Source organism: Anas platyrhynchos, chromosome 7, assembly GCF_047663525.1.
Source record: "Anas platyrhynchos isolate ZD024472 breed Pekin duck chromosome 7, IASCAAS_PekinDuck_T2T, whole genome shotgun sequence".
NCBI classification, from domain to species: domain Eukaryota; kingdom Metazoa; phylum Chordata; class Aves; order Anseriformes; family Anatidae; genus Anas; species Anas platyrhynchos.
Genome location: NC_092593.1, coordinates 19,046,659 through 19,061,006, shown reverse-complemented (window position 1 = coordinate 19,061,006; position 14,348 = coordinate 19,046,659). Strand labels below are relative to the sequence as shown.

The following is a 14,348-nucleotide window of genomic DNA, read 5'->3' as shown; positions in this document are numbered from 1 at the left end:
GGTCCCCCCCCGCTCCCCGCCGCCCGCCCCCGCCGCCGCCCGCGGGCGTGTGCCGGGGAAGGCGCTCGATGCCGCTCGCCGCCCGGGCGGCGCTTCCACCCCCCCCTCCCCGCCGCGTCCCCCCTCCTCCGCAGCCGAGAGCAGCCTCCGCCCGGCAGCGCCGGGGCCGCTCGCCGACGTGCCTGCCGCGCTGCCGGGACGGCGCCGCCGCCGATGGCCGCCCCGCTGCCCGCCGTGCCGCCCGGCCCCCGCGGCGAGGTGCGCTCCCCCGGCCGGCACCCGCCGCCGCCGCCGCCCCCCGACAGGTAAGGCCGGGGTCCCGAGGGCGCCGCCAGCCCGGCCCCGGCCCCCGCCCGCTGCCGTCCGGGGGCTGGGGGTGCCTGCACCGGGCGGGGCGGGGAAGGGGGCGAAGCGGCGGCGGGGCGACCCCGGCCCGGCCTTGCCCGGGGCGCGGGGAGTTGCTGGGCGGCGCTGAGCGGGGCTGCCCGAGGGGCCGGCGCTGGGACACGCGGCGAGGGGAAAGTTAACGGCGGGGCAGCGGGGCTCTGCGCCGGGCTGCCGGCCCCGAAACGTGCTCTGAAAAGTTGCTGGGTGGGCTGGTGGTGCCCCGGGAGGGGTTCGTGCGGCGCGTCTGCTGCCGTGGGTGCGTCCTCCCCCGTCTCTTCCCCTTTTTTTTTATTTCTAAGAGGTTTCCCAGTTTGAGGCGAAGAGGGACGCCGCTGCCGATCCCGCTTCGCCAAGCCCACCCGAGCCGCTACTTCACTGTCAGAGCGGCTTCCCCTGGCGCTTGGCAGAGCTGCCTCACCGCAGCGATGCTGCTGCTGTCACTGCTGCTGCTGGGGATGTGCGCGCTGTGTCTGGTACCCCTGAGGCTAGTCTGAAAGGCATTGATCTTTATTTTTAGTCCAGGAAACTACGAGCTTTTTTTTTTTTTTCTTTTTTTTTTTTTTTTCTTTTAATGGAGCATCCGATCCGTTCAAGTTTAGGAAATATTGAAATGCTGCATATGCTATTTTTCATTCCTCCTTAATGCTGAGTGTCACGTTAAAGGAATGTGCTGTGTGGGTTTCCAGAAAGAAAACCGTCGTCAGTCCGCGTTCTTACCTTACCTTGATGGCTTTCCACACTTTTATACCAATTAGTATGTGAAATCTCAAACGACAATAATGAATGTAATAAAGTTAAACATTAAGCTTGGAGTCATCAACTCACACATGTAGAGAAATCTCATTATGCGCTGGCAGAGTCAAATACCTGGGGTGCTTTGGGTGCTGCTCCCCAAATGAAATCAAGTAGAAGAAGTACTCTTTGATATTTGCCGTGTGAGAAAACCATGCAGGGTAATGTGCCCAGCATTTTAGCCAACCGTGTTATTAATGCGGCACTTTAAGGCAGTGTATAACGGAGCTCTTCAGCAAGTACAGCAGCGATTAGCTTCCAAACTCTTGCAAGTGCTGCTTGGTGATATTTACAACACAGATATATTTAAGTCACCAGAAACTACTGAGACATTTATTTTGTGATGGAGCTATGGAGATTCAGATACAAAAGTAATTGAAGATGGAAATGAGTGTATGCTCATTTGCTTTGCACTATTTTGTCTTGTCAATCACTTTGACTCCTGATTCTGGGGAAAAAAAGAGTTTCCATTTGTTCAATATATAGTTGTGATGTACTTGGGAAGTATTGCTGAGATGTTACATGTATCTGCTGTTGTAATATTTGTACATAGGGAATGGCATGAACACAGGGACAACAAAATATTTACTAATGTCCTGAGGAGCCAATATAAATATATCCATGCTCTTAGTCTGCAAAGACTTACACATATTAAAACAACTTTATATTCAGAGCTGAGTGCTTGGATTGCTTTCAAGTAGAGTTAAGCACTATATGTTAATAGATTCAGCCTACTGATTAAAAAATAACTGCACAAAAAAGCTAATTACTGCAACCAGAAAATATCGTGGTATTAGTGCCTTAGTATGGCATGCACTGTAGTTGGTTACTGCAATTTTAACAACATTTTTTTGTAATTATCTCTCTTTATTATGTATTCTGTTGAAATAGGAGAACAAAGAAAGATGACAGTGTTTTGGAGATCCCATCAATTCCAAATCCTTTTCCTGAGCTGTGTTGCTCTCCATTCGCATCCGTTTTGTCAGTCAGTCTGTTGCCCAAGGCAACTTCAAGAAAAAAACAGGTAAGATTTTTAAATTATTATTTGACAAATACTAAATTGGTTTCATGAAGGCTTGAAGAAAACCCAAGTTACCTATTAAATATTTTTCTAATAAGGGTGTTCCATATTTCTGTAATTTGGTGAAATTTTCCCTGTAGATCATCAGTGCTTGTAGGCAATGAGGTTTCAGAATCTGTGACTTAAGATATGACTGTTCTTACACAGAGTCTAAATTGGACTGTACGGATTTTTTACATGAAGCCGAACCATGGGCAGGCAATACTTTACATCCTTAAATATGAAGTTAATTTCTTTCCTCTTCTCTACCTCCAAGTATTGTCATCAGTTCTATGGCATGGAGGGCTTTAACAATCACTGATCAGCTCCTTTTTTTCTGGATGTCTAATTTTGCAAGGATAATGGAATACAAAAGAAACTGAAGGGAAAGGAACAAATGCTGTGTACGTGGCTATATTTTGTATCTATGTGCATAGTTGCTGTTATATGTGTGTCTCTCTATATGTGTGTGTATATTGTGTGTGTGTGTGTAGTTGATGTTATACATCTGTATATATATGTCTTGATGATGTTACTATATTTCTATAAATATCTTAAAGTGTCAGCCAAGGGAAGTTCTGAGTGGGCAGACACATCTGGTGGTGCTCTTGGTTCTGTTCACAAGCAGTGTATTTGTTTTCCTGAGCAGAGATAGGGGATAGAGTTTCCAATTAATGGAGATTACTGGTGTTGAAGATCTGTTTCGCTCCTTAGAAGCTTACCTGTTCCTTTTTTTCCTTTTTTTTGAGACTAGAGAAGTCTGACAAGGAACACTTGTGAGATTAAGGGTGCTGCTTCCTTCACATTCTCTTTTTTTTTGGTGGTCTGAAAGATCTCCGTCTTAACAGCTTTAGGAGCGATATTGGAGGTGTAAGAACTTTTACTGATGTTGCTAATTCAGTTTTTAAATTTGCATAAAGAAATGGTCTGGAAGTTGAAGCTTTGTGTAATTGTATTAACCTTCCTGAAGCTGACCAGCCATGTCTGTTTCTGTGCACCTGCTGGAAAGAATAGATGCCAGAGACTTTACTAGGAAATTTCTGGGTGGACACCTTAATGGGAAACATTTTCTTATTTTTCCCTCCTGTCTCTTGTGAAAATTTTCCCTCCTGTCTCTTGTGAAAATCATGCATGTGTCTGGGAAACTCTACTGATTCAATCTTGTCATATATTGTATGTTCTCTAAAAATAGCTGTGGTGTCTGACTATTTGTATCACTTTTAATTCTTTACTACAATAGCAATGCTAATTTGGAGTATTTCTGGTCAGTTTATATGTAAGCACTGCAAATATAATGGGGTAAAATCATGTTAGTTTCATGCCTGTGCACTGACAGTCGTTCTGCAGAGGCAGGAAAACCACCAAACTGATAACATTATCTTTCAGAACATAAGGACTGGGAGTCACATTTTAAAAATTAGTTCAAATAACTCTTGTTGCTGGCTTAAATTGCACTCATTGTGGTAGTCTTCATGCTTGCAACTGGAAAGTAGATTTCCCAAGCATGATTTAACACAGAAAGGTCAACTGTCTGCATTTGGGGCCTGTCATGTTTAAAATTACTGACTGTCACGATCAGTTAAGCCAGTTAAATGTAAGCTTCAATCTCTGAGAAACTGAAGTTCATGGCTTCACTGATTTCACTTATGTTTTTTTTAGATGGGCTCTTGTTACACCTTTTGTGACAGTTTCTTCTTGCAGTCCTTTCATTTCCCCCATTTTACCATTGAAGAATGTAGTACCCTCTGGTAAAAGCAGGATCAAGAAACATTGGTTTACTTGCCAAAGAAAGTTAAAATAATAGTAGTGTCTACAGAGGGCCTAATCCATTTTCCAGAGTGCAGAAAAATAGAGAGGAGTCTTTGTATTTGCTGGAGGCATTTTAACAAGACCACAGTTTTCATCACAAAGCCTTTTACTTAGGTATCTGTGTATGGCCACTACTGGAGAAATGGTACTGGGCTACGCCGACCTTTTGTCAGACATGGCACAACTATTCTTTTGTTATTAATCTGAAGCTATCAAAGGTTATGACCAAATGGGAAGTATTGAGTTAAACTTATAAATCTGAAATTCAGGTTGAAGTCTTCTAATATCTTTGTGAAATTACTTAGATATGAAAAGGAGAGGGAGTGAATGCTAAGCAGGTGTGCAAAAAGGAGGAGCAAGCTGTGGCTTTGACTTCCCATAGTTAACTGTGGGGGCTGTGCTTGGAAATGTGGTATTTCCACACCATGTTCTGGGTTTGCCTACACAGCTCCTTCTGCATATACCTAATCACTATACAAACCCCTAATTGAATATAGCCCTGAAGAGCATGGATATTACTATTGCAGTGTGATAATTTCCTAACTCTTAAGAGAAACAAGAGGAACCAGGTACACTTAAGCACTCTTTTTTTTCTTCTTCTCCTTTTTTTTTTTTTTTTGTATACAGTGTTGACAGCTGCCAGAATAATTTCTGCTCACTCTGTGATGATCTACATATGTTTTCAATGATTCTTTTAGATTGCTTTATTTCTGATTTAGTTTCTTCGTCTTCTGTGTTTTTAATTTCAGGTATAATAAATAAAAATTACAGAGTGAGTTTCTACTTATGTCTAATAAGTAACTATTATCAAAATATGTGTTTCAAAAAGAAAAAAATAATTCATGCCTCTTTTGTCTTATTTTTATCTCCAGAAAAGATTTTCTATTTCCAGGGAAAAAAGAAGTTGTCAGAAATATCTATCTGTGACATTACCACTCTCGTATTCATAACACTCGTGACATCTGAAAGGTTGAAGTTCTTAAATATCTTTCTTTTTCTGAGTAGATTATTAACATTATTTAGAACTCTTGTTTTTCTAAACTGATGTTCTTACTGTCTTTTATCATAAATACTCTTAAATCATTGAACATGCTACTTGAACAACACATCTGTTTGTGGAGCAAACAGCAAATTGGTAAAAAAGCACATAGCAGAATGGTGAATTGTCTTTGTGCTTGGGTAGTAGGAAATCTTTGTGTCTGAACGTTACTTGGTCTGCCTCAAAAACACAGCTGTTGGTCTAATTCTTCTTCCTGCTGTTTGGAATAATTGTGTGTTATATTCTCACAGACTCATAATTCTAACATGTTAGCAGTAGTTAGAACAAGCTTACTTCAAGAGGCAACCATGAATTTTTACTTATATATTTTTTTTTAATTTAAAAAAGAATGGAGAGGGGAATGACAGGATTCAAAAATAAGCAGTAATAGTACAGAGTCAGTATAGTGACAAATTTTATTCTCCTAGAGAGAGAAATGGGAGCTGGGAGGATGGAAAGAAAGTCTGTATAGACCATGCTGAGACAGGCAGACTTGTTCCTCAGCTGACCTGTTCTCAGTGGAGCATTTCATGGAGGTGGTCCCATGGAGCTGATCAAACCCGTGTTTGGGAAGGGGAACTTTGAGATGTAGTGTGAATGGGAGTGGGATTGTGTGATTAATATCTTCATCCTTAAGGGAGTAATCTGGAGATGAAATCAACAGCTGAATTGGCAAGGTTAGCAAGACCACTTTGTGGATTTTGAAATCTACTCTGTATGAAACCATCAAGTTTGGTGTCCCTGCAAGAAATGTAGGAGGGGATTGGGTGCTTTTGATTTGAATAGTGTCATAGATGTCCACATAAACTAAATTTTATGTTCAGGGTGGAAGACTTTTATTTGAAAAGGCAAAAAAAACCCCACCTGGCTTTCCCCTTATGCCCAATGCAACATAGTCAACTCTGTACATAGTGGTAAATATTGCTTTTCATGACACTGGTTTAGGTGTTTGCTGTTATTAAGTGGAGTATGTGAGCGCACATATGGAAATCTAGTAGTGTTTGGCAGTCTGTTCTTTAAGAACTGGCAAGGAGCTGAACATATAAAATACGTACATTAGCTTCTTAATTTTCAAAATAAATAACTCATACTTTTGTCTCTAATTAAGATCAATTGGATATTACTAGGGAAAAATGTTACTTGTAAAAAAAAAAAAAATTCTGTTCATTGGTGTACTTTCAGCTTTCTTCTGTCAAATGACCAAAAACCATGTTACTATAGTTATGAAAGCTTTCTTTTTAAGTCTTTCCGAAACAAAGCCTGAATCATTTGCACTGGATTGACAGTTCTTGCCCTGCTCAAGGATAAGCCAAAAAGTGTTTCATCAAAAAAGTAGTTCAAGGTAATTAGTGCCTTGTTTCTTTAAATTCAATTAGGAGTGCAAAAATAAAACTCAAGTGAATCTCAAGGTGAAGAACACTCAATTTTTTGGTATAATATCTTGCCTCTTTTGTCTTTCTTGATGTTCTAAACAAGTAGATATTTTAATAATTTAGAATCTAAATATACTCCCACAATGTTCCTTCTTGGAAAATAGTTGTATAAAGAAACTCAAATACATATTTGATTGTAGTGAAACGTCACTTCCCTTTTTGCATTACAAAGATTTTCATGTGAGGCTCTTTGGAAAAGAAGAACTGAGGGGAACTTTATGGCAAGGAAAATATGTTTCTTTAAATATGTGCTATTCTAAGTTTATGATTTATATTGAGCTTTGACTGTTGCAATCAGAGTACCATTTTTTTATAGTTGTAATTTAGGGTCTTTTAATATACCCTCTTGAAACCTTATCCTTGAAAATGTTACAGATAATTCTGTTAACAGAAGTAAATTGCTAAGTATCTGGTACTTAAACTTTTTAATGACAGGGTTGTTTTGGCTAAAATACCTGTTTCCCCTTGACTTTTGAACAATATAGACACACAAACAATTTCATTGATATGTATTAATTCATGAATGTACAAGCAAGTACTTGCTGGTAAGTTAATCTGGAGTATATCATTTATAATATTGGCTAACTTTGGTGTTCATTTAATGCTTTTAGAACTTACTGTGGAAATCAGAATAAATTTTATTTTATTTTATTTTTTTTATACTATGGTAAGATTTATTCTGGTAAATAAATGAGTGCTTACTAGTATAATTATGTTGGTATGTACAAACTGTGTGGGCAAGGTTTAATTTGTGCTTGTGTTTCCTCACAGTAGTCATTTTTTACTTCCATATTCAAATTTTGAAGGACAGGAGCTTTCTCATGTTTGTTTTCCATACTCTTAGAGCTGTCAAATCAATAATTCTTTTGTTTGTTCTAACAATGCAAAGTATGCTTTAACATCTAATGTGTGTTTTGGGCAGTTGAAGGAAAAAAAAATCCTGTTAGGATGGGGAGACAAAGTGATGAGCCATTTGCATCTCTTAGTCAATTCTCTGTATAATACAGTACCTTCTCTGTGCACGGTACTGTATCTGAACACCCTATATTTTTTAGTTCTAGAAGATCATGATTTAGGTACCTGTCATTACTTTTATATATTTGGTTTCAAATGCTTGTATTAGATGTAAGGAGGTCTGGAAACCTTGGTTTGAATAGCATTACTCCAGGATTTGCACTATTTTTAAATGCTTTAGAAATGAAATATCTTTTCCCACCAAAGATTAATTAGTTAAATTTATTCTATAATTCTAGCCTGTCTCTTTCTTGCTGGACTTCTTTCCAGGCTGGAGATCATTGCACATATCCACTGTTACCAGTTCTTAATCTTAATCTTTTTTCCTTCCAGCTCCTAAACATATATCTGTTCCTGCTATGTCTTCCCCTTAAATTACACAAAAGACTTTCAGTTTGAGAGGCACAAGGGAACAGAAAAAGTCTTTCTAGCAATTTACAGATTAACAGAAAAAACATCCGACACAGAACCAACATAAAGAACTCAAGGTTTTTATTTGAAGTCTCTAATAGGAGACTTGATTCAGTTGGACTTTTTTTTTTTTTTTTTTTTTTTTGCAGTGACTCAGCTGGAGGTTTTTGCTCTAGTTTCCATACTCTGTTCTTTGTTTAAATGGCTGTGCCCTCTCACCAAAGAAGGATTTATTGCTATTACACTGGGTTAAAATTTCTTAGAGCCTTATTACAACTTGCTGTTTTAATGCACACACCTATATGCTTTGACCAGTCATCTCAAAACGGTGGCAGAAAGTCACAGGTTTATATAAACAAGAATCAGGAGGCAGAGTTGAAAAATTTCTTATTTTAGCAATAAAGAATGTTGTCTGGTTTATATTCAGGTGGCATAGCATAAGCTGTCTGAAACATAACCTTGGCAAAACTTCAGAATAATCCCATGTTTAAGTCTTGTCTTTTTCTTTTTGTATTTTATTTTATCTTTCTGTTGGTTCATTCATTATTGTATCTTTCTTATGGAGAAAAGAAATTGCTTTCTGTCAGACTTCATATCAACCCTCAATGTTATTACAAATTAACCTTGTACTTTGTTACTGTCCAAAAACAACCCAAGCAAAGACTCCAAACATTCTAACTTTACAAAAATAGCATGTCTTAGCCTTCCCCCCCCCCCCCCAATGAACAAGCAAACAAGGTCATTCTAACTTCGCTGGTTACTAGGATATTGCTCCTACCCCTTTAATTCACTTATGTCAGGCTTAAATTTTCCCTAATTTGTAGCTTGATAAAACAAAAAAATCATCAGCATTGTCAGAGGTTTTGGTTTTCTTCCAGTGTTTGTCAGATTGGAATGATTTTGATCATTCTTTTGATTTTGATTATTTTGGGCTTCATCTGCCTGAAAGTCAAAACTGAAATTTCTTATCTTTTCTGGTAGGACTGTTTTCTCAGTACAAGAAGCTGCCTCTTCTGTCCCATTCAGGAAGTTGTATTTGGAATAAGAAACTTCTGGTAGATTGCAATAGATCTAATTTGTTATGTAGAAAACCTCTGCAAATTTGTAAATGCTGTTTCTCCAAAAATCTATGCTTTGGTATTCATCTCCTGAATTCTGTGTTCACTACCTGATATTGTGGTCCCATGATCTCTCTAAAGAACCATGTAATCACAAGGTCACTGAAGCAGGCAATGTTAAAAACAGTCTCTATTTCTTTGAATATATAAGAGACTTGCCAGTTAAGGCCCGCTGAAACTGCAGGGAACTTCTGCTTTAACATTTCTGAATTACTTCTAACTCAGTTTTATTGACTTTGGCTTTAAAAGACTGACTGTTCAGCAGCCTGAACCCTCATAATTTTCAGGAGGGAAGGAGATGTGGTAGATGCTAGGACTGTTCTTTCTCATAAGCATTCCAGGAATGGGTACATTTATGAGAAGTTAGACTGGAGAACTGAGATGGTTAGGTCATTCTGTATCAGCTCTATACCTTTCATGGATACAGATACATGATGAAATACGTATTTTCTAGGCAGGTGTTTTTTCCAGTGGCTTCTCATTGGTGGCATTGTCAGTGAGTGATACCATTGGGGGGGATGCAAGACTTCAGTTATAACAACAGAAAGCTAATGACCTCTTCCCTTTATGGAGCACTGTCTGAGCTGTCTTTTAATCCAAACAGAAAAACATTCCCATCTGACTTCAAGACACACAGTTTGGGTTAATTAGAACAGTGTTAAATAACATTTGTAATTTCGTATTATCTATTCTAGATTATGATTAAGATGAACATAGAAAAATTGTGTGCTTTTCTGTTTAAAGGACTGACTTCTATTGCTTTTTGAAGCAATGCTATTCCCAAAGTATTGAGAATTTTTCTATTCCCCAAAAGATTGTTTTTAAAATCTTAAAAGACTTAAACACCAATGTTTTTAAACTGAAATTCTAAACATGCATGCTTATGTCTGCATTTGTGTGAGAGCTCCATATATCATTTTCTCTTTTTATTGCCACAGCAGTTTCCATATTCAATCAGATGCAAATAAGACTGTCTCATGTGCTTTTGTATTTCTTTTATTTTTCCTTCATTTTTTTTCCCTTCATTTTTTTTCCCTTCGGTTTTGTCATCTTGCCTTATAAAACCTACCGTGGTCCTGTTCTGATCTGCATTCGTCATCTCATTGACTAGTATCATAAACACCTGCTGGATTTTGTGTCCAAATGAAGGCTAGTGAAGGGTCTAGAGAACAAATCTTACAGGGAGCAGCTGAGGGAACAGGGATTGTTTAGCCTAGAAAAGAGGAGGCTTGGGGAGACCCTATCATAAAACTACCTGAAAGGAGGCTGTGTCTAGATGGGTATCCATCTCTTCTCTCAAGCAACAAGCAATAAAACAAGAGGAAGTGGCCTCACATAGAGTAGGCTTAGGTTGGATATTGGAAAAAAATTCTTCATTGAAAGAGTTATGCAGCATTGGAACAAGCTGCCCAGGGAACTGGATTGAGTCACCATCCCTGAAGGTATTCAAAAGATGTAGATGTGGTGCTTAGGGACATGGTTTAGTGGTAGATTTGACAGTGCTAGTTTAATGGTGGACTTGATGATTTTGGAGGTCTTCTCCAACTTAAATGATTCTGTGATTTCATATTCTGCTAATTTTATAATGAAAACAGTTTAACAGTTATATAGTATTGAATGAGATGAGAGTAGTCAGTGATGAATGGTTAAATTACCTGAAATGCAAGAGGTTTGGTGAAGCTGGCAGCTCAGATGTTTCTTATTGAGTAATCATGTGATTACTGTCAGGTTTATGCCTTTCACCTCCTTTGAATTAGAAGCTTTGCAACAGATGGAGAAAGCACTAAGTAGTTTACCATAAATTTTACTCTACAGAAACTAATGTAAGATGATAAAAAATACTTGTATTTAAACATACTAAAACCTTGTCATCCCCCAGTGTTGGGATATTAACTGAAGAGTAGAGCTCAAACTCAGATTAATTTCTGTTAGGAGTTTTAGTATGGTACTTAACATAACTTTGGATTGTTGCAGTTAAGATGTTCTGAGAGTTATTTGTTCAAATTAGAACTTGAAAACTATGGAGAACAAAGTGAGGAATATCATCATTTCACAATTCCGTGTGTAAATGTTGCTACAATACAAATAGTTTAAATTTTGTGTACACAAAATGTACCTTCACATAAACATCAATGTTAAACCTGGTTAGTTTTCACCAGGTGGAATTAACTTAGTAATGCATATTAAATAGTCTTAAATATTTGTGGTCAGTAAAATGATTTTCTATTCATTATACATGTGTATCTTCCTGTTAGTTATTTTCAACAGATCGCTGAAGCCTTGCTTGTTCTGTGACACAATAACTCTAGAGCCACTAATACAGTATTTTGTGTTGTTTTTCCAAATTTTTGCTTTATGATTTTCTTACTCTTTGCAGTAGTAATTTTTATGTATGCTATGCCACAAAAAAAAAAAAAATCAGGTAAAATCCTGTAATGATAAGTGGGAGATGACAGTTGACCACTGGCCATATTCTCCTTGTTTGTCTTGAACTTGTTTAAAGCTGTTACTTCTGAGGGAATTAATTCCTTTATGACTGCCTTCAGTTTGGGAATGAAGATAAAGGGAAATCTTCAAGACAGCATACTTAAGTATGCCTCTCATGTTAGAGTCCTGATGGGAGTCACCTCAAATGGGAAGATTAAAAAAAATGCTAATCAGGCCAAAGAAAATTTTTCAAGAAGGGCAGTTGCAGGAGGAGGAATTAAAAGGGAGAAGAAATTAGACCTCTGCTCCAATAACAGCATGAACTTTCTTTTCTCCTGGTTCAGTTGCAGAACATTCATTTGCAGCTAATCAGCTCATATTTTAGCCCAATAGCATTCATGGTGTTTAATACTTAAATCTCAAGAGAGAAATGTATATCGGTTATCTTAGAGGTGTGCCTGTGCTTCTAATTAGCGTACTGATGGATCGTTCCTGCCTATTCTGGTAGGTATGCATATGCTGCACACTATTATGTCTCTCTGTTTGCTTCTTAACTTAATACATCCACAGAAAAACAAGATATGGTAGATTGCCTTGTGATCAGAAATGGATTTTTCAACAAGTGCATTCTTGGGCTATAAATAGCGTTTTTATTACTTCTGTTATGATAACTCCTGTTACTGATTACATTAAGGCCTCGTGTTTGTGAGCAGCTGCAGGCACTTGATAATGACACAGAAATGGTATCAAATGTTGAGAAAACAGGCTGGAAGTTTGTTCACTAGAATTCAGTGCTATATAGTGAAGGGAAGCTTGTACAGTGTGTGGGTTTTCTTATGACTTAGTTGACAGAACTTTGTTATCAGTATGTGTTTCAATTTGTTTTGAACCTATTGATTGCAGAAATAGGTAGCTGAAAAGCTTTGCAAGAACTGTTTGTGTAACAAGGATTTCACAAGTTTGTAAGAATTTATGAGGACGGAAAATTGCATTATGCTCTTTGATAATGTGAAATTTAGCTGCATTAATGAATAGTGTTCAGCTTTTTGCCATTGTTCTTAAAATGTGAACATTTCCATAATCACAAACTATGAAGCTAAATAATGCAGTAAGAGGAGATTTTTATTTTTTTCCAAGCTCGTATGATCATTATTATTAGGCTTTCTCCAAGATAATTGAGCCCCACTCTGAGTTGGGTGCTGTAGCATTATGATACGGGAGTATGCTGCTCCATTTTGTTAGACAAACAGGATGGATACTTAGGTTATTTCTCTCTAGTACAATTATTACTTGTTAGGTCTAAAGGAAAACTGTATGTATTCTGATTTTTGAACTTTAACTTTGTTTACATATCTTTAATTTTTGACTGTTTGTACGTAATATTTATGTCTGATTGTTCTCATTAAGCTATATTTCTGAAGTTTTTTTTTTAATTTGGAGTTTTTTCAAAGTATGGGGTTTTTGTGTTTGTATGTGAGTGACAGGAAGTAACTGTTGTCTAGTTTCAGGTTATGCTGGTAAGCTGTTTTACTTCTTCTTTAGGGATGTGTTAAGACTTGTGAGATGTTCATTTTCTAGGTAGAAACTGAATCTATCAGTTAGGGTCGACCTGGGAGAAAGCAAGGTAATTTGGACTTCTCAGACAGGGAAAAAGCAATGCTTTATAGAGCTGAAGATTAAGGGTCTTGCTTGTGATGCTGAAGATGAAGGTTTAAATCCTTTCATCAGTTTGAAGTGATCTGGATAGGAAGGCCTTGCTCTAAGTAGAGCAAATCTGTCTTCTCTGGCGTTTTGATAACCAATAATTTTGGAAAAAAAAAAAAAGAAAAAAAAGATTTCACAGTTTTAAAAAATAATTTGTAGTATTCTGAAAGGTGGTAGTATGTGATTAGTCACTTTTGTAATGATAAATCTGTTTGAGCTTATTGTATTCAGGTAACTAGAGAACATGGGACTTTCAAAGGAAGTTTGTGTATTGTCACCTCTGGGCAACTCACTGGGTGATGAGATTCACTTTTACCCAAGTGTCCACAAAACTACTCATTGGTATGATCTTCAGATAGGATACTTCTCATTCATGGAAATTAGGAGCAACCAAGAAAAAGGTACGTTCTGTGTGTGTTTTTTTCTGTGTGTGTTTTTTTTTTTTTTTTTTTTTTTTATAAGATCAAAAAGGAGTTGAAAGGATTTTGGAAAAGTGCTGCTTTTCAGTTACTTCTTATAAAAATTTGTACTTTATCCTTTGTACTTCTGCCCATGAGACAATGACCTTATTAAATAACATTGAAGATTAAACATTAATACAAGTCAAGTATCATAACTTTGTTCTTTTTTACCAGGCATTTGGCAAAGAGATAGAAGATCTATAAGTATGAAAGATAATGCCAGTTTTGTAACATTTGTCTTATGCTTGGGCAGTAACTGGCAAAAGTGGATGGCAAGAATAGAATTTATGGAAAACTGGAATTTATAACTACTTACTGGGTCAATCAAGCTGTATAGAAGATGTAAGATACTCTGAAGCAATAGGTCAGCAGAACTGCTGAAGGATGAACTAATAATAGTTGGGTGTTCCTTTTCCCAAATCCGGAATGAATTTATAAACAGCAATTACTCAGCTTTTCAGGCCCAAGGAAGGGCAATTTGTAGGATAACTGCAAAAAAAACAATACGTAAGTTGCTGGAGAGGAAAGGAATGAATAGATCTAGGCTTTTTCTAGAGAGCTACTGTGGAGAAGTGATGGAAAAATTACTCCCAGTCTGCATTTGGGGCTTATGCATTGGTACAAACCTTATATGATTGTTACCCACTTTTAAAACTCTTCCAGGAGCATTACAGTATTGAATTAGGAATCGTA

General features: G+C 37.8%; 1 protein-coding gene across 4 annotated transcripts in view; it reads left to right on the top strand.

Annotated features, from left to right (window-relative positions):
- Positions 1–84: 84 nt before the first annotated feature.
- GRB14 (growth factor receptor bound protein 14) overlaps positions 85–14,348 on the top strand; it is a 63,033-nt gene continuing 48,769 nt past the window's right edge. The window contains exons 1-2 of one of the 4 annotated variants that reach the window (XM_072040901.1): positions 85–305; positions 2,071–2,203. In XM_072040901.1, coding sequence (XP_071897002.1) covers positions 214–305; positions 2,071–2,203 — 225 coding nt within the window. In that variant the 5' untranslated portion in view covers positions 85–213. Of the gene's footprint in view, positions 306–2,070; positions 2,204–13,390; positions 13,596–14,348 lie in introns of those variants that run through there. The other 3 variants (XM_038182375.2, XM_038182374.2, XM_038182376.2) reach the window with 3 other exon arrangements.